At 40.3% G+C, this 20,553-nt stretch overlaps 1 protein-coding gene across 22 annotated transcripts in view; it reads right to left on the reverse strand.

Moving 5' to 3' along the window:
* Window positions 1-20,553, reverse strand: part of PRKG1 (protein kinase cGMP-dependent 1) — a 1,681,227-nt gene that overhangs the window by 1,413,898 nt on the left and 246,776 nt on the right. Inside the window, exon 1 of one of the 22 annotated variants that reach the window (XM_055561103.1) lies at window positions 7,702-8,259. The exons of the other annotated variants lie outside the window; for them this stretch is intronic. Coding sequence (XP_055417078.1) covers window positions 7,702-7,967 — 266 coding nt within the window. The 5' untranslated portion in view covers window positions 7,968-8,259. Of the gene's footprint in view, window positions 1-7,701; window positions 8,260-20,553 lie in introns of those variants that run through there. 22 annotated transcript variants of the gene reach the window in all.

Raw genomic sequence — 20,553 nt, forward strand, 5'->3', positions numbered from 1 at the left:
TTATAGGGTTGGAATTTTTACTATAAACAGACCTGGTTTCTACCCTGGGGTTTACAACCTAAGATATAAAAGAATTTTCTATTTTGAGAATTTTTAGCATATGTAGTTGAATTTCCTCGATGGCCATGCGAGGCATGAAATTAACATTACCCATGCCGTGAGGGCAAGGAGAGGCATCAAGAAAAATACTAACATTTACTCAAAGGCTTTGGATTTGCTCACCAGGCAATATCAGTATCATACAGTTGGACAAATAGGCCTACGAGTATTTTTAAGAGGCAAATATACAAGTACTTTTAAGATTCCCTGTAAGGTTTGTCAGCAGTATTTTTGCAGTATTTGAAGTCAGAAGGCTCAAATAAAGACTTCTGAGGATTGAAAACACATTTTGAAGCACTCTCTAAACTGATTTAGAAAGGAGGAGCAGTACAGCATAATTTAAGAACTGTACTTGCATAATCTTTATCACAAGTGAAAAACAAAAAAAATCAAACTAAGTCCTAACAGGGTAATTACAGCAGATGTCTTACTGGATTTGTCTTATTAAGGCAAATTCACTTATTAAATAAACACTCAGATGAAATCAGCATGTTATCCCCTTACACACCAAGTGCCATCAGTGTGTTCATCCGTATAATGAAATCAATCCAAATCAGCTCCAAGGATCAAGATATTAACTGTTTAGGACTAATTTCCAAGAATATGTCAAATCTACATGCACTAAAAAAAAGGTTAACCGTGCAGCCAACATATTGGACAGGACAAATTACAGAAAGGATTTTACAACTTTTTAGCCAATATAAATTTGATATTGACTGAATGTAAAACTACACTTTTTTCTAAGATAGCATGAGTTTCTACTATAACCCCACATTGAAAAAAAAAAAAAAGTACGGAAATGTTTAAAAAAAATAAAAGCAACATAATGTACACTGAAGTTTCTAATCCACCAACAATGTTTCGGGAGCAGTGCAGAGTAAGTTTAGGAGTTTTAAAAAACGAGTTTGCTGTTCATAATGACAATAAAAGAGATTAGTTCTATAAGCTTTTACATAATAAAAACAAACCTATTTCAAAGATACACATTCTTTGGAAATATCCAGTTTTCATTAAGAAATACTTTAAAGCATCATATATTTTCAACATGAGGAATTACTTTTTAAACTTTAGGAAAATCAAATTGTACAATATCTGAAATAACTTAAGACATGAAAGGTTCTGAAAGGTTAGAATACTACTCTGAGCAGGACCTCTGTTCTACATTTGTGGTTGTATGAGTTTTGCAAATAACATAGACAGATCTGGCAGGAGTTCCAGATGTCAAGCTAAAAGAGAGGAACCGGGGACCCCAAAGAGAGATGCACAACACGGGCAGATCCGACAACAAAGAAAAATAGGTAAAGATCATCATTGGGTAAAAGGTGGAATCAACAAGAAGCAACAGAGACTGATTCTAGAACCCTGCTCTGGGACACAATATTGGACTACGTGTCTAATACCAGACACAAGCATTTGACATGCTGCAAGATGCTGCCATCTATTTAACGATAGCAGCCCAAGAAGTAAATCATCCTTTCCCCAGGAAACTGATTGCACCAAACTCGAAGAGTTTACCATAAGAAGTGTAAAGTCATAAACTGAATAAATTGGCGATTTGTGTGTATGTGTATAGATATACATATATGTACATATACATACACATATAATCATACACATAAATATACATACACACACACACATCCTTTTGTCTTCAGGGATCCAACAGCACATGACTCTAACAAAGTGAGGCTCCAGGTCAGTACTCGCTTTTGACTAATTCCAAACTTCTGAGCTTTCACTATTGTGAAACAGGATACACTACCCCTGGTTTATCTCAGAGCTCACAGTAACTTCCAAGAGCTACAAGAATTCAAGATAACATAGGGTCCTGAACTCTGATAAGCAAATTCTCAGTGGCAAATGAAAATAATTATTCCTACTCTGAGCAGCTATGAAACCACCTGAAAATCCTATCAAAAGAAAGGGTTTTAATGTACTCTTAGCACCTCCTACACAGAGTGGGGAGAGGGCACTGGGAAATGAGCAGTCAGTAAAGAGTAAAAACATATGACATCTTTTGTTTATTCAGGTCTTTTAGAAATATTTTCATGAGGGTCAGTCAAATCTCCTGCTGCTGCTGCTGCTGCTGCTGCTAAGTCGCTTCAGTCGTGTCCGACTCTGTGCGACCCCATAGACGGCCGCCCACTAGGCTCCTCTGTCCCTGGGATTCTCCAGGCAAGAGCACTGGAGTGGGTTGCCATTTCCTTCTCCAATGCATGAAAGTGAAAAGTGAAAGTGAAGTCGCTCAGTCATGTCCAACTCTTAGCGACCTCATAGACTGCAGCCTACCATCCGTGAGATTTTCCAGGCAAGAGTACTGGAGTGGGTTGCCATTGCCTTCTCCAGTCAAATCTCCTATGAACACACAATTAAATTGAAACTTGCAACCTATACACATATCAATGATCCAGATAGAACAAGAACCCTTGCTATATTACAAATACACCTGGAAAATGAACATCATCCCATAATCCAAATCAACCCCAAAGCAAAGTGGATATGTCTTAAAATATAAGTATAAACGATGATAACTCAGAGCTATCAATTAATCAACTCTGGTACTGATGCAAAATTGAGAAACCTACATTGTTCTTCTTGTCCCATTTCTGAGATCCTTTAAAAGGCATTTCAGTGGTGATTTGCTCAGTTTTCTCATGACTAAAACCAGGGTACTCTCTGCCTTCTGTATTGCTCTGACTCAAAGTACAAGTGAGGTGTATGTTCACAGAACCTGTCCTCTTCAAACTACTCTTGGCAAGACACAAGGATCAAGCCTGCCTAAACAACCTGCCGTCTTCTCCGCGGTTCTTCCCCCTTTCAACTCTCATCATAAATACTACTCATCAGAGTAAACTAGATGAATGTCCTCTCCCAGAAGCTCCTGTTAAAACATCACTATGTTAATCCAGAAAGGATAACTGGTCAACAGATTGGTATGTGGTCAGGTAGTAATAAATTCCTTTGGATGGAAGGATTGGCAGGGATGATGGGATTAGCAGGAGGAATCTGTAAGGCAAAAGGCAAAGGATAGAGTGGATGATATCCAAAGGCAGCCACAGAGATCCTTTTCACATCCTTCCTTACCTGCACTGCTCATCAGTTCCACCTATGACGCAAAGGAGGAACGACTGGGAAATGCCAATTCCAAGAGAAGGACCTGAGGAAATTCTAGCCAGCTCAGCACATTCAAGGTGTATGTGCTGGATATGCCTATCTAGGCATATTTGCTTAAGCTCACTGGTCAATTTTCATAAGGTCAGTTTTGTGCTGGCGATAAGGCAAAACAAAACAAACAAACAAACAAAAAAACCAAAACAACAACGTATTCTAATTTAGGGCATGTTCTTTTCTTCCTATTCAGAAGGATTCACTAGTTAATAAGATGGAACTATCCTGATTCCAAGGCTGTAGAGTATAGCAGCTGAGAACTGGGGCTCTAAAAATTTTAAAACTGGGGTTTGAAACACATCTGGCATTTCCTAGCTGTGAGATTTTAGGTAAGTGACTTCTTTGAGCCTCAGATTCCTCACATGAAAAGTACATATGTGATTTAGGATCACTGAGGAAAAAACAATGAGCTGATGAAAGTAAAGAGCTTAGCACTGTGTTAAAATCAGTAGGATTAGCTATCTTTAATATTCTTACCTATGCTATTTTAAAGCATTGTGTATTTTTACTGGAACAATTAATAAGGTGGGCCCAGAATTCAGTGGGTGTACCCGCTCATTTCATTGAAGCTACTTATATCAAAATTAGGCCAGATCCCTTGATTTAGTCTGAAGGTTAAATCAGCTGAAATGAATCAGAGACTCAAAAGGCAGAGAGTTTTCTGGGGCATCCATTCCAAAGCACCCATATCCCAGTGGAAGAAGGTACAAGTTCCAAAGGATGAATTTACATTATCAAGAATCAAGGGATCTGTGACAGGAATAGCTCGATAGCTTTGCAATATAATACATTATTTCTGTAACAGAGTGATATTGATTTCAGCTTTTGCTTAAGCTAATTTAAAAACAACAATTGTATGCAGTCCTCTGAGCTAACTGGGTGGTCAAAATAAGGAATTTAGCTGTGATTAAAAAAACAGAGGGAAGAATCAGGATATCGGGTTATTCTTGATGTGGAGTATATGCATGCAGGGAATTGAAGCTCACAGAAAACTATGTGAAAGACTCAGTTATTTGGTAGAAAGTTATATATGAATGTAAAATATCATCATCATCATCCAAAACAGCCTACAGTTTTCAATGATTATCACTTGATCTCTACTGGGCATTTCTAAGGGGTCTGCAAATGAGGACTGTAATAAGTCGGATGTTTTCTTTTTAAACATGATCATCATACTGTACACTTGATACTTATGCCGAGAGCTCAGATCTTCCCTTTCTCTAGTATAATTTTCATCTAAAGCATTCCTCAGATACTTAGATCATTCTTAATGGAGTTTGTGCATTATACCCTCTGTGGACACATGGAAATCTGGCTAATTGGACTGACTTGATTACAACAGTCGTTGAATTCTCCCATTTCCTTCCACTGCAATAAATGCTCAAGATATTTTTACCAGCGATTATGTAAATATTTCAGATTGCAATCATTTTCCGAAACAGTGGTGATAGGCAAAAGCTCTTTTGTCATTCTGCCCACCAAAGAGAATTCCTATACTTTCAAAATATATTTCTTTTCTTGTTAGTATAACTGGTGGTGTCCTAGTAAAGTTTCAAACAAACCCATAGCATGAATAGCTCTCACTAAATCCTATACCCACTGGAATTGAACATTAGCTTTGTGATAAAGCCGTCTCTTTCAGTCCCAGTAAATGCATCAGGATGGCACAACTTTAAACAGAATGCATGAGCTGATGGGATGTCTATTTCCCAAATCCAAATATCTGAAAATTAGCAAATGCACTTTTATTTTGACATTAGCAAATGCACTTTTATTTTGAAAGCACTGTGTTTGCTGTTAAATGCTGTATTCTAGAAATACTTTTTTAATGATTACTTTTCTCGGCCAAAATAAGGTGCCTCACCAGTAAGTCAGTACTGTCTCTTTAAATGGTAGGATAAGTACCTAATTCCAGAGGTTACTATTCCCATGGTCTACCTGTCAAAATTCTTTAAATTCGAATGAGTCAGCTTCCTGAAAATACACGCCAAGCTTCCATTTGAAAGTGTAAAACTACATGCTTAGTGAGAAGAAGTTTACACTCAGTCCCAGGGTAAATCCGCGCACAGAGTTAAGTAGAAAAGCACTTCAGCTAGTTTCTGCGGACACAAATATGCGCTCGACCAATCTCTACTGCGCATGATCCACTCTTTTGATGAATGTTCCTACCCCTAACCAGAAAGCGCTGGGAGTAGGGGGGAGGGATAGAATAAGGAAGATGATGCGTACGTTTGAAAGATCAGCCATTTCCTCTAAGTACACACAAAAATGTCTCTCATTCCTAGGGAGATTTCTTATCAAGGAAAATAAAAGTTCCTCTTTGAAAGCTAGCTCCTGAATGAGAGGGGACCCTGGGAGGGAAGTTCCTTCTCCTAACCTCTCCAGACCCCGGTGAAATGTCCTTTTTGCTGCGGCGAGGCGGCGCTGGCTACACTTGTTTGGAGGGGCACAGCCCAGACACAGAGATCTGAAATTCCAAAAATGCGATAGAGCCCCAGCCGGCCAGCCCTAGGAGGCGAACAGCTGCTGGGTGACCGCTGATGAAGTGGCTTCTTAAGGAGGTGGGCAGATTGATTCCAGCTGCTGAGCGCGGGGCAGGGCAGCGGCCGAGGAATGCGCAGCTCAGCTGAGGCAAGACACAGCAGCTTCCCAACCAATGGCAAGGCCAAATATTAGCTCTGATTGCAGACTTGGCCGAAGAGAAGGAAGAATGCCATTGTTTCATTTGATAGGAACTTCCAAGGCAGCGTGGGCCAAAAGGTGCCATGTGGACAGTGTCATTTAGTAAGTGTAGTATTGCTCAGGAAACCTGAAGGCTGTCCCTTGAGACGTTGGTTCAGCGTGGGCCTGCAGTTCCCAAGGTGAAATCCTTTCTGCCTGACACAACCTACCAGCTCCTGGTCCTCTTCTGATAGCTCTCTACTCCTGCACAGTCTTCATTGATCCCCTCCCCCATCCCACATACACTGGAATCAGTACACAATTGAAACAAACAAGGAAAGAGTGCAGGGGAAGAGCGGGGGACATCGAGAGTCCTGCAAGTGGCCTGGATGGACGGACAAGAAGACGTGCTCTTTAGAAGCACTGGCCTCAAGGTCAGCTTAGGGGGAGGGATTAATTTAGGGGTCCCCTGAGGGCCCCAAACTCAGACAACCAAGTGATCTAACAAGAAGGAAGGGGTAAGAGGTAGGCGGGCATGAAGGCACGCCTAATGGAATATTCAATATCCTGCGAGATGCACTTTCGGCCGTGCACTTCCAGAGACTAAAAGCCAGTAATGGGCTTTGGAGTCTGCACTTCCTCTCCCTAATGTCCAGAGGCGCTTTAATGCTGCAGCCAATCGATCAGCCTTCTCCGGTGAAGACAGCGAGCGGAGAGCAAATACTTCCTACTTAGGGCCAAAATCGCCGGGCCTCCTCTGCGCACCACGAAAGAGCGACACACAACTTTGAACTGGCAGGACTTGGCTCTCAGCGTGGCGGGAAGAGGGAAGGAAGGAGCCCGGAGGCGCCCAGAGAAACAGCTCCCCTCCCTCTTCATCCCAACTTTTCCAGGGACAGACTCCGAAGACAAACAAGAGGGGGCGGTAGTATCGACTCATGAACAGGGCTGGCCAGTAGCCCCAAACCTGCTTCAGGTGCAAGGTCACCGAGCCACCTCCAAGCCCTAGGCAGCCCAAGAAGTGGACACTTCTGGAAGGGACACAAACTGAGCAAACCAACATCCAAGAAATGGTGTTTCTTTACAATTTCCTGCTGACATCACTTGCTGCCTGGAGAGTGACCCTCGGAGGCTGATCCCTGCAGTGGAGACGCACCCCAGTCCCGCCTCCTTCCCCTCACCCCCTCCGCGCCTTCCCAGCCGGGCTCGGGCTCTGGGCAAGTTCAGTTCCTAAACCGAACGCGGTCGCCCTGTCCAGCCTCCCGTTGCCGCTCCCGGGAGGCTCCAGCGGCGCACTGAGCATGCCCTGTGGCCTGGGTCTGGGGGTCACCTCCAGGAAGCTCTCCAGGCCCCGGGATGGGCCGGGTTCTGTCCCCGGAGGTAGTCTCCCCAGGGGTGCGCGAAGGGAAGACCGCGCGACTTCGGCGGGATGCGCAGCGGCCAACTTAGCGGGCGCGACCAAACTTTCCACGCTCCTTCTCCCCACCCCCACGCCACAGGGGCGCGTTTCCCCGAGGAGCTAGCCTTTCCCAGCCCGGCGGAGACCAGCGCAGCACGTGATGGGCAGAAATAAAAATAAACACTCCCCATTCCCGGCCCGCCAGGGCCACCCCCACTCCGCGCGCTGAGGGGAGCCAGGGGCGCCGGGCACCGAGCAGCCCCCGCCGCCGCGGCCCGGAGCCCCCAGTCCCCGAGCCGCCGCCCGGCCCGCCCGTCCGCCCCGAGTGGCGGCCCCGCTCTGGCCCGCCGCGCCCGCGCCCCGGCGGCGCCTACCTTTCGGATTTGGTGAACTTCCGGAATGCCTGTCGGAGGTCGTGGAAGGACCTGTAGGTCTGCGGCTCGGCCGAGATGCCCTGTGCCCGGGTGGTCCGGGGGCCGATGTGGGTCGAGGGCACGGGCAGCACTGACTGGCATTTATGGAGTTTCCTCTTCAGCTCCTGGATTTCTTCCTCCTTCTCTGACAGCCGCTTCTCCAGCTCTTTGATCCTCTCCTCCTTGAGCATGAGAATCTTGGCAAAGTCTTCCTCCAGCTCGCTCATGTTTTTCCCTGAGCCCCTCCGCGAAACTTTTTCTCGGGCGACGGCGGCTGGGACTACAGCCGGGCGAGGCGAGAGCGGACCGAGTGAGTGAATGGGCGCTAAGTACTGGAGCGCAGCGGTGCTGCCCCTAATGCGGCGCGAGGAGCCGCGTTCTTCGATCCACTTCTGCTGAATGGACTAAAAGCATCGAGGGGAGGATGAAAAGTCTAAAAGCGCTGAAGAGGAGAGGCAGAGTGCTAATCCCCAGCCTCTCCGGGGAATAGGTGATTATCTTTCATTGAGAAACCAATTAGAGCTGCCCTTCCTCCCCTGAGACCCCCTCCCCCGTCCCCCTTTCCCAATCACTTCGTGAGAACACGGCGTGCGCGCCACCCCACCGAGAGCCTGGTTTCTAGTTGGGAGGGTTGGACCAGTGAGCCTGGTCTCACCCCATCACACAATAATCACTCTTGCACGCTATATGGTACCAAAGGAAAGGGCTGGGGTGGGGTGGGGTGAGGGGGGAGCTTTATGCCACTTGATCCTTGAAATAGCAACAATTACCATGTGATCTGGTAGATGACGCAGCGCTTGTAACTGGAGCCCAAAGACTTTGTGGGGTGTGTGCGTGTGAGTGTGTATGTGTGTGTGTGAGAGAGAGACATTTCATAAATATTAAACTGCCTTTAGACAATAACGTGCGTGAATTCATCTTGTTTTCACCTTTTACTTCTCTTCTGCCCTGGATGGTAAGGGACGTGTGTGTTTATTCCTTAGTATTAAGTCTTATGGTTGTGACCCCAAGTAATAAGAATAACAGGGCACTCGCGGTACCAGGTCTTTTCACCATAAGCTTTTAGTGGAAATAGTAAACTGAAATTGTTGGTGGGTAAATTGGATGAACATGTGTATGATAATGAGCCAAATGTTTACCAAAAAGGAAAAGGCCATGCATCCATTGGAAACTTCTTCGAGTTTGGTTTCTATTTCATCTGCTACTATTAAAATTTGTATACTGAGCACCCAAATTATATCACACCACCCTGGTTGTGAAGTGGGGGCTACCAGTGCTGCATTGCGGGCTCACCCCAACAACTCCCGTTTTAGGGAAAAGAGCTTCTGCCAGCTGTGTATTTCCCTCACCTCTGCACCCATCACCACACTCAGTGCTAAAGGGATGTTTATACTCATTTGGACCCAGAGTGTTTGCTAATTCCTACACTTTATATATATATATATATATATATATATATATATATCACAGGGAGTATTGTTCACAAATCACAGCTAAAGAGTTTGGATGTGTGGGAGGAACATTTCTTCAGGTAAAGATCCACAAATCTATTTTTTAAAGAAAAAAAAAAGATGCAAACTAAAATACCAGAGAGTTTTTGTAGAAATAATAATTTTCCTTCAAAAGAAATATCATCATATGATCCACTGGATGCTTATTTTTATAAAAATCTTTCTACCTTGTCTGAAACACCTTGGTAAGGAAAAGCAGGCATATACTTTTGCTTATAAATCAACCCTAAAATATATTTTATTCTCAAGATTTCTTTATTTACTGTTAGTTCTACTAATCCAATTATTTAAAATTGAAAACATTTTAAGCCACATCTGATTTTTAAAATCACACTAGATAATACAGATTGGCTTCATCTACTCATATTTGAGAAAGGGTATTCTCTATCTTGTTGATAGTTACAGTTCTATTGCTTCTATCTATAAACAACTTAATCTGCTATCATCCCTTTAGAAACACTCAAAATAATTGGCATTTAAAAATACATTAGAAAAAATTTATCTCCTTAAAAAATCTAGGCATGGGTTCAATTTTATTTATGGGAGATATGGAAATAGTTTTAAAATGACTGAAATGGACAGGTTATTTTCAAGTCTTATATACTAATCTTAAATGCAGATATTCAAATATGTTTCTCCTGCTTATTAAAAAAAAAAAAGAAACCTTTAGACCAACATTTTACACACATCTCAAAACCCTGAATTCATCCATATCTTTCAAAATCAATCTTATTCTTTTACTAAATCAGTTTTAACTTAGGTGACATTGAACTTTGTGACCTTAAATCATGTCCCTTGGCTTATGAAATATTTAATTAAAAGCACAAGGAATATTTGAGAAAATACAACCTGGTAGCAGAGTAAACATTGAATTATTTAAAATCATAGCATTTTAAATCTGTAAGCAACACTGAAGATGACCTAACCTAACCACTTCATATTATAAAAGAGGAAAAGGAGATCTTGAAAGGTGAAGTCCAAGACTACCCAAGGGCGAATGTTTGAAGCCAGGATTCCCCAGACCCTGCCACCCCTACCTTGAAGCCTGCAAATCTAGGAATTCTACGATTCTGACACTCCAGTGTTCCAAGAGGCGATTTTAACCTCTGTGCTTTGCTTTTAAATCTGCAGCAGTGAGTTTCAATTGTCAAAGCAAGAAGTGTTCATGAATCCTTAGTTGTTGTTGTTGTTTTTTCTTTTTTTTTTTTTTTTTTAATTTTATTGTATTTTTAAACTTTACATAACTGTATTAGATTTGCCAAATATCAAAATGAATCCGCCACAGGTATACATGTGTTCCCCATCCTGAACCCTCCTCCCTCCTCCCTCCCCATTCCATCCCTCTGGGTCGTCCCAGTGCACCAGCCCCAAGCATCCAGTATCGTGCATCGAACCTGGACTGGCAACTCATTTCATACATGATATTTACATGTTTCAATGCCATTCTCCCAAATCTTCCCACCCTCTCCCTCTCCCACAGAGTCCATAAGACTGTTCTATACATCAGTGTCTCTTTTGCTGTCTCGTACACAGGGTTATTGTTACCATCTTTCTAAATTCCATATATATGTGTTAGTATACTGTATTGGTGTTTTTCTTTCTGGCTTACTTCACTCTGTATAATAGGCTCCAGTTTCATCCACCTCATTAGAACTGATTCAAATGTATTCTTTTTAATGGCTGAATAATACTCCATTGTGTATATGTACCACAGCTTTCTTATCCATTCATCTGCTGATGGACATCTAGGTTGCTTCCATGTCCTGGCTATTATAAACAGTGCTGCGATGAACATTGGGGTACTCGTGTCTCTTTCCCTTCTGGTTTTCTCAGTGTGTATGCCCAGCAGTGGGATTGCTGGATCATAAGGCATGTCTATTTCCAGTTTTTTAAGGAATCTAATGGATTAAAGACAATCTCTTTAACAAGTGGTGCTGGGAACTCTGGTCAACCACTTGTAAAAGAATGAAACTAGAACACTTTCTAACACCATACACAAAAATAAACTCAAAATGGATTAAAGATCTAAACGTAAGACCAGAAACTATAAAACTCCTAGAGGAGAACATAGGCAAAACACTCTCTGACATACATCACAGCAGGATCCTCTATGACCCACCTCCCAGAATGTTGTTTTTTCTTAAAGGAGAAGATCGCCATCTAGTGTCCTTGGAGAAATTTGCTAAATAAATATCTTTTTCACAGTGAAGTTGAGGTTGGTGCCTTAAATACCTGTGTGAGTGTTTTCATGTTCCAAGTTTGAGAGAAATAAAGAAAATATGCAGGATTTTATGTCAGAATAAAACATTTTTTAAAATGAAAAATTTTATATCTTTTAGCCACTGGATAAACATCACAACAGGTGTGTTAAATATTCATTGAGTGTTTAATATGCATTAGCACAAGGCTCCAGAGAAGGTAATGGCACCCCACTCCAGTACTCTTGCCTGGAAAATCCCATGGACAGAGGAGCCTGGTAGGCGGCAGTCCATGGGGTCGCTAAGAGTTGGACACGACTGAGCGACTTCACTTTCACTTTTCACTTTCATGCATTGGAGAAGGAAATGGCAACCCACTTCAGTGTTCTTGCCTGGAAAACCTGGTGGGCTGCCGTCTATGGGGTCGCACAGAGTCGGACACGACTGAAGCGACTTAGCAGCAGCAGCAGCAGCACAAGGCTCAACCCTTTATATGACTAGCTAGTTTTAATCCCCAAGATGACTCTGTATGGTAGGTATTATTATTTATTCTCATTTTATAGATGGAGAAACTTAGAGTTAGCCAGATTAATTCGCCCATGGTCACAGTGTGCAGGCTGTCTTAATCCCCATGCATACTGCTTCTTCCTAAATTAAAGTGTCCACTTCTCTGTGAGCCCAGTGACAAGAAAAACTAAAAGTTCTTTGCTAATGAAAACACACTAAATTTGAAATCCCATACAAACTCAGATAAGTATCTAAGACTCTGGCTTCTCAACAACCAATCCCTTTACCAATGTTGTTTTCCTTATAATACTGTGGGATCTATTTTACATTTCAGTTTTACATTACATACAGTTTTAAATGTGTACTTAAAAAGTACATGTACATTCTCAAATATTATGATGGTGCTTTGCCTCTCCATCCCCACCCTTCCAAGAAAGAACACTTTCTAAAGAAAGTAAAGCCTTATAGATGTGAGTAGCTCAGAGGGACCTCCTGTCCTTTAATCTAGGCCAGTGTCACAGGGGGCAATGGGAAGACTATCTTTTTTATAAAAAAAATTCATTACCAACAATAAAACTAAAAGTCAGTCTGCTTTTTATTATCACTAAACACCACAAGTTCTCACCAATGTCAGTAATAAAATACTCCTCCCCCTCCAAAAAACGATATTATTGATCTAAGTTCAAGGAGTTATTACATTTATTGTTGAGTGAGTGGAACACGCCCATTGTCACACCCTTGGAACAGTACTGACCTTGATACATGTTCCAAGGATCCAGAGCAAAGAAAGTCATGTGCAGATGGTTTGAGTGAGGTGCCATGGATGGCAACAGAGGAATGCAGGAGAAAGTTTTGGAGAAATGAGAGTAGAGACAGGGGTCTAAGTTTTGGGAATGGGTGGGTTGGGGGGAATTCAAACCATCTATTTTCAATACCTTACATCCAAACACTTCTCTTGGTTACAATGATGACAGTATTTGTGGAAAATTGCATGGGATGCATTTTTTCTTCTTAATCAAGGAATGCAATTAGTAAACTAAGAGTACTGGACTGGAATCAAAAGTCTATATTTATGTGTTAGCTCTGTTACATCCCAAGCTGTATGTTACATCCCAAGCTCAGGCAAATCCCTAAACTTCTCAGATTTACTTTTTTTAATTTGTAAAATGGGGAGTGAGAGTCCCCTTGGGTCTGTCTTTCTACTTTTAATGATTTTATGGAGTTCTGCATTCCCTGTGACTTACATTTTTAAACCATCAGTCTGCTTTTATAGATGACATCCATTTGTCTACTTCAGCTGCGTTTGAAACTGAAAAGAAAGATTTATTATGGAGTCTGGTTTGTCCTATAGAGATTATGGTGACTTTGTGATTAACAGAAGCTTGGAGCACTTTCAGTTAATTCTACATCACCTTCGATGTGGCTTCAATTTTGTCACCTAAATCACTTTCTGGTGATCATAAAGTATGGTCACATCTTAGGCAAGATAAAAGTTTCAAGTCCTGAAATACACACACATCTATGTTAACACCACAAAGAACATGAAAATAGCAAATGAAGTGTTGCCTCAGTGAATCAAATTTTAAAATTAGTTTCAACTTACTGAATTTATTTAAAGTATCGCAAGTTTTTTGTTTTTTTAAAATATGTTCCTACACATGGTCCTATTAGGGTTAATGGAATTCTTTCTTATGCTGCAGGCAGTAGGAAGACCATTGCTTTTTATGATTTTCTGTGATAGCAGTCTAGAGGTTTGAAAAAAAAAATTTCCTAGAAACTCAGAAAAATTGAAATAAGAAATGATGCTACTTTAATATTTTAGAAATCAAATGCTGCAGTATATTAAGAATCTTGGATCTAGGGAGATAGAGATGCTGTGAGACTTCAGGCTAATAATTTCATCCCCTGAGACTTGGTTTTCCCAACTATGAGTCGGACCCATGGATATTAAATTCTCATATCTGCATCTTTAAGGCTCAAATGAAGTGAGATGAAAATAAGAGGTTGTTATCATTCCAATGTGACCCTAAGTAAATAATATAAATAAAATGCTAATGGATCCTCTGCTTTGATTCTTGATGGAGAAGGTAGCCCATCAGAGAGTTGAACAGACTGGTTTAGTGGTGGTAGTAATATTTATATTATATTCAGCCTACTTATCACTTGTGTAGGCAGAATTCAAAGACAGCTCCCAAGCTTCTCACCACTTGGTGGTATGTGTGTGTGTTAGTCGCTCAGTTGTGTCCGACTCTTTGTGACCCCATGGACTGTAGCCAGCCAGGCTCCTCTGTCCATGGAATTCTCCAGGCAAGAATACTGAAATCCCCTTCTCCAGGTGATCTTTCTGACCCAGGGATCAAACCCGGGTCTCCTGCCTTGCAGGCAGATTCCTTACTGTCTGAGCCACCAGGGAACAAGGTGCTGCTGTGAAGACATTTTGCAAAAGTTATTGATGTCCCAGGTCACTGGTTTTAAGATAAGAACTTCTGGGTAGGTCTGACCTAATCAGGCAAGCCTTTCAAAGGACTGGGCTCTTCCTGAAGATGAGGACTATAAGCATGAGAGGAATTTGACTAGGAGTAGATTCTCCATCGCTGCCTTTGAAGATAGAAGGGGCCACATGACAAGGAATGCAGGTGGAACCTAGGTGCTGAGAATACCGCTAACAGATGGCCAGCAAGGGAAAGGGGACCTCAGTCCTACAACATCAGGAAACTGACTCCTGTCACAACCGCAAGACAAGGAAAAGAGGAGAGTAGAGCATAGCTGACACCTTGATCTGACCTTGATCAGGGGACCCAGCCATTCTGTGTCAGATGTCTTCTCTCCACAACTTGAGATGAAAAGCAACTGTTGCTTTAAGCCTCTAAGTCTGTGGTAATTGGTTAGACAACAAGATAAAACTAATGAATTACTCAACTACAATTTTTAAATGTCCATTAAAAATGCCAGAAGTGTTATACCACTCTCAGAAGCCTGACTTTACAAAAGAGTCATTTTTAGTGAAACCACTTGAGTACATTTCAAATGGGTACTTGGGGACATAAAAAGTTGTTATAAATCATAAACGGCTTAAAGCATACTGATGACATCACAAATAGCCTTCTGAGTATGACAAATTCTCTTTCATAAAAGATATTTATGTTTGATAGTTGTCTTTTTATGACTGAAGTATAAATCCTTCCAACCATAGGTTCTAGAAGGAATTAGAACCACTTGCTACTTTAAATTTTTGTGGGGTAGAAATGTTACTGTAGTTTACCTTGGGTAGTGAACACGCTCTGTGACCTTGGGCAAATTACTTCATCTGCCGAGCCTTATAGTTTTCTTACCTGTAAAATAGTAATAACTCTTTTATATAGCTGTATATGTTTTCATACTATGTTCAGCTCTGGGAATGCATTTAAATATCTTTGATTCTTATTAATTGGATATTTCCATAGTCATTCATGGAAACCAAATGTCTCCATAACATACTGTCTTTCAAGTTCAGGTACTAATCATATATTTGAGAAGAGGGGTGAGGAAAGAATACAAATCCTTTGAGTCTTTTTTTATTTAACAGTGTTTCGATTTCTTATTGAGGTATGGTTAATTTATAATGTGTTAGTTTCAAGTGTGTCACTGAATCAAGTGTATCACTGAATCACTGAACATATATGTATTCAGTTATACATATATTCTTTTTCAGATTCTTTTCCATTATAGATTATTACAAGATATTGTATATAGTTCCCTGTGCTAAACAGTAAGTCTATATACGGTAAGCAAGTCCTTGTTGGTTTGCTTTTTTAATATAAGTTTTAAATTTTTTATTGATTTGTTTATTTCTGGCTGTGCTGGGTCTTCACTGCTGCACGGGCTTTTCTCTAGCTGTGGCGAGCAGGAGCTACTCTCCAGTCGCAATGCTCAGGTTTCTCATTGCTGTGGCTTCTCTTGTTGCAAAGCACAGGCTCTAGGGTGTGCGGGCTTCAGCAGTTGCTCAAAGTGAGAGACACCAGATTCATCTACATGGAACTTCTTTTTTATAAATTGTTATAAAATTTAGAAAACAGATGTACATGATATAGAATTCAAAAAAACAAAGGATATGCAATGAAAGGTAGGTCTTCTTCTCATCCCTATTCCTTAGCTACCTAGACTCCCTTTATGGAAGCAACCATTCACTATTACCTTTTATCTATGCAAGCCTCATAACATGGCATATTCATATATAAGCATATTTGTATATAAATACATAGTTATATGCAAATTTGACATAAAAGATTCAATATCAGGTTTATATGTTACCCTATTGCCTAGCTTAGTGCTGTCGTTTCCTGACTTTCAGAACCATTAGTTCAGTGCAACATGACACGCCTGTCCCATTTTGTGATAAAATGCTCAGTAACAAGGGACAAAGACTGGTGCATTTATAGAGAATATGCCCTTTCTTTACAGAGATGCTATAGGTCTACAGTCCTTCTTACCTTAAAAAAAAAAAGGCATTTGGTGTTTTATTAAATATTTTAATAATAACTCAGAATGTTCTGATATTTTAAAAGAACAAGCCAAATATTATTACATATGTTTTTAAAGAATATGATAAAATCACCTCCGGTCTTAATATTTACCACCTGCTTTTTGTTGATGGAGATAGTCCTCTGTGCTTCTCCCAGATTATTTCAAATTAGAAGTCCCCATGTGAGAAAGCTAGCAAACCATTACCAGGCATAAGAGCCCTGTATTTTGACAATCTCTCAATCCATTATAACTATCATGATTTTTCTTGGTCTTTAATCACAACTGCATAGTTAGTTCAAGAGTTCATTTACTATTTCTGATGCAAAGGAGACACATTTATTTGGAAATTATTTTCTCAAAATGTCTAGTCATTTATTATAAACATATATAACTTGTTTTTATTAAAAAAAATAGTTCTTCTGAACCTACAATATTCCAGGAGATATTAAAACTCCCATATTTACAGGTAATGTTCCCAAGTGCCATATTGATGATATTTTTCCCATCTGTATTATGACTGGCTCCATTTCAACAGCTTTAATAAAAGTGGGAAGGTGGTAGAAGCACTGAAAAATTTCCTATAACAATCTTAAATAATTACATTAGTTACAACAAGAATCTTTTTTGTGTTGAAAAATGCTTGGGCTCAGCAGAATTCTCCCCTTCCCACAGCATCCTTTCCAGCCACCCACAATTTGCAGAGGGCAAAGAGGCGGCAGAAAGACAGAAGATATTGAGCTAAGAAGACACTGTGCTGCTACCCTTCATTCAAGGCTTCATCTAATAAAGGGAGATCACTTTACAACGCTCAGGCAAGCAGACATTACTCACACTGTGGCTAAAATCATCAGCAAGAAGCTCTGCCAGGAATACCTTCCTGTAACATGAGGTGTTGCTGGACGGTGTGAGGGTGTGAGGGTGTGTGAGGGTGTGTGTGTGTGTGTGTGTTCAGTCAAGGCACTTTTCTCCTAAAGTCATTTTTCTAGCTTGGGTATGTCCATAAAAGCAAACTCTTCCTTTAAAAATGTCTCCATTCAAAACATATGGATATTTGAATGTTAAGAGCAGAAATGGAGTGAGGCTAAGAATAGATGGGAAATGCCACAAGTTGCTGGGGATTAGATACTAGCACATCATTATCAATCAGGAGTGACAACTTCCTCCCCTCCATAGCCAAACAAGCTGATTTACCCTTCTAATAAATGTCAATTTAGCATTCTAGGAAAGGCACAGGAGAAAGACCATTTATGCCAGGAATCTTATCATTAAGAAAGATTTCCTGAATGGGAAACTAAAAATAAATGTTTGTATTACCTGAGCAGACATACTTGGTTTCATTTATTTAGCAAGTATTTTTTGCTCGATTTCCACAGATCACAGGCATTCCCCTAGTCATTAAGGATACACAGAGACAAATCAGACCATCTGCCCTAAAAAATGATACAAATGAACTTATTTATAAAACATAAACAGATTCATAGGTCTCAAAATCAAATTTATGGTTACCAACGGGAAAATGTTGGGGGGCGGGGAGTGAATAAATAGGAGATTAGGGTTAACAAATGCACAGCACTATATATAAAATAGACAACTAATAATGGCCCTACTGTATAGCACTGGGAATTCTACTGTATATTCTGTAATAACCCATATGGGAAAAGAATCTGAAAAAGAATGAATATAATCATATATACATGAATCACTCTGCTGTGCCCCTGAAACTAGCACAACATTGCAAATCAACTACACGCCAGTAAAAGTTCAGTGTTTTTTTAAACGTATGTGAGAGTTTAGGGTGAGGCATAATTGATATCGAAATGACTGATTTTAAAGCAAAAGCGAAAAACAAAAAGTTATCATAGTTATGACAAGTAATAAAGCAAAAGTGATAAGAAACAAAAAGGCTATAACGGGGGAAAGAGAAGGAAAAGCAGTAAGGGGTGTGTGCATGTGTGTGCGCACGCGTGTAAGAAAAGAGAGAGACACCTGCCGAAAGCCCAGATCACCAAATAGCCAGTGGACATATGCTTACCTTGTTGAAATAAAAGGATTAATTTGCGGAATTAATGAACTAGTTGAATTTCTGTAACTTAGAATTACCAAAAACTTTCATGATAGAGGAGCCCTTTTGAATATATGTATAATCCCTTGGAATGATTCTTCTATGAGTAGGTCCTGGAAACCACAGGTAAGTTTTTGGTCAGAGGATCTCAAAGTGGTGGGGCTGGCATGGGAGCGACAAGGCCACATGCTTGCTAGAAAATACAAGTGGACAGCCTTTCCCCAAGAAGGTGAAATTTATCCTAGGAGGCACTGAGGATTTCATAAAATTCCATAAGCAGGGAAATTTTACAGTAAGTAACATATGGGAGATTCCAAAGTGGTATTAGGAAACAACCAAATATTATTGGTGGCAGTATAAAATGATGCTAGAGTCTCCTCTCTGGGTTTCATGTTTTGTTTAAACATTAGCCTCCTTTTTTCCTTCTATCAAGACTGCTTTTTCCTTCCTTTTCTATTTATCAGGAAAATCAGGTTAAGACAATTAGATTGCTTAAAGAAACAGAGTGCTCTGACAGAGCCAGCCTTAGAAATTCAAATATGTATCTTTGTTTCACAGAGAAACGTAGTTGAATTCTCATTATTCTATTTCTTAGAGAACAAAAAGATCCATTTTTTACTTTAAAGATTAAATCATTCCCCAATAAAGACAAAATTAATATTAATGGCTAATGCACTGTCTAATAGAGAATGTGAATGGTGAAGTGTGAAGTGTTAGATGCTCAGTCGTGTCCAGCTCTTTGTGACCCCATGGGCAGTCAGTCCTCTGTCCATGGGATTCTCCAGACAAGAATACTGGAGTGGGTAGCCATTCCCTTCTCCAGAGGACCTTTCCAACACAGGGATGGAAATGTGTCTCCTGCATCGCAGGCAGCTTTTCAATTGCTAGTATGGATGAGTCACTGAACGTAAGACATTACAGGAAAACTGGAAAATATGGGCATCAAAATTATAAACCATTTTATCAGTAAGAATAATTTTAATAGTAAAAATTGAAAACTACTCTTAGAAAACTAAGAATAGTATGACTAATCAAAATTGCCTGAATAGTAATCACAATATATCACTCCAGATAGACTTACCTGTAAATTCAATGTAATTTCAACAATATTTTTTAAAATAGAAGATAATGAATTTATTTTAAAATTACACAAAACAGATATTGCCAAAAAATATATTGGAAAACCAACAGAAACAATACTCATATCTTACCACCTACCAAATGTACTCTAAAGCTATAGTAATTAAACCAATGTGATCAGTAATATAAAAAACAATCTAATGAAAATGCACAGCTTACAAACAGATTCATAACTATAGAGAGGCATAGTTTATTATAAAAATAGGATTTCAAATTACTAGGGAGAGAACAAATGTTAACAGATTAGATAAAACATTTCTGTAACATGTTTTTAATATATTTACCTGTTTATTTAAGTTTATATAAACAATTTTTTCTCACTTTCTTAATATGGTAAAATAGACATAACAAAAAGTTACCACTTTAACCATTTTTAAGTTTATAGCTCAGAGGAATTGCATACACTTAGATTGTTAGACCACCATCTGTCTCCAGCCACCTAAATCTTCCCAGCTGCAACTCTGTACATTAAACAGGGCTTCCCTGTTGGCTCAGATGGTAAAGAATCTGCCTGCAACATGTAAGACCTGGGTTCGATCCCTGGGTCAAGAAGACCCCCTAGAGAAGGGAATGGCTACCCACTCCAGTATCCTTGCCTGGAGAATTCCATGGACAGAGAAGCCTGGTGGGTTACAGTCCCTGGGGTCACAAAGAATCAGACATGACTGAGTGACTAACACTTTACTTAATTAAACAATAATTCCCCAACTCTTCTCCCCAGCCCTTGGCAACCAACAACTCTGTTTTCTGTGTCTATAAATTCAACTTCTCTGGATACTTCTTATTAGCGGAATCATACAGCATTTTTTTTCTTTTTTTAATTGGCTTATTTCACTTAGCATAATACCCTCAATTTTTTTTCATGTTGCATTATATGTCAAAATTCCCTTTC

The sequence above is a fragment of the Bubalus kerabau genome, chromosome 22, assembly GCF_029407905.1.
Source record: "Bubalus kerabau isolate K-KA32 ecotype Philippines breed swamp buffalo chromosome 22, PCC_UOA_SB_1v2, whole genome shotgun sequence".
In the NCBI taxonomy this organism is placed as follows: domain Eukaryota; kingdom Metazoa; phylum Chordata; class Mammalia; order Artiodactyla; family Bovidae; genus Bubalus; species Bubalus kerabau.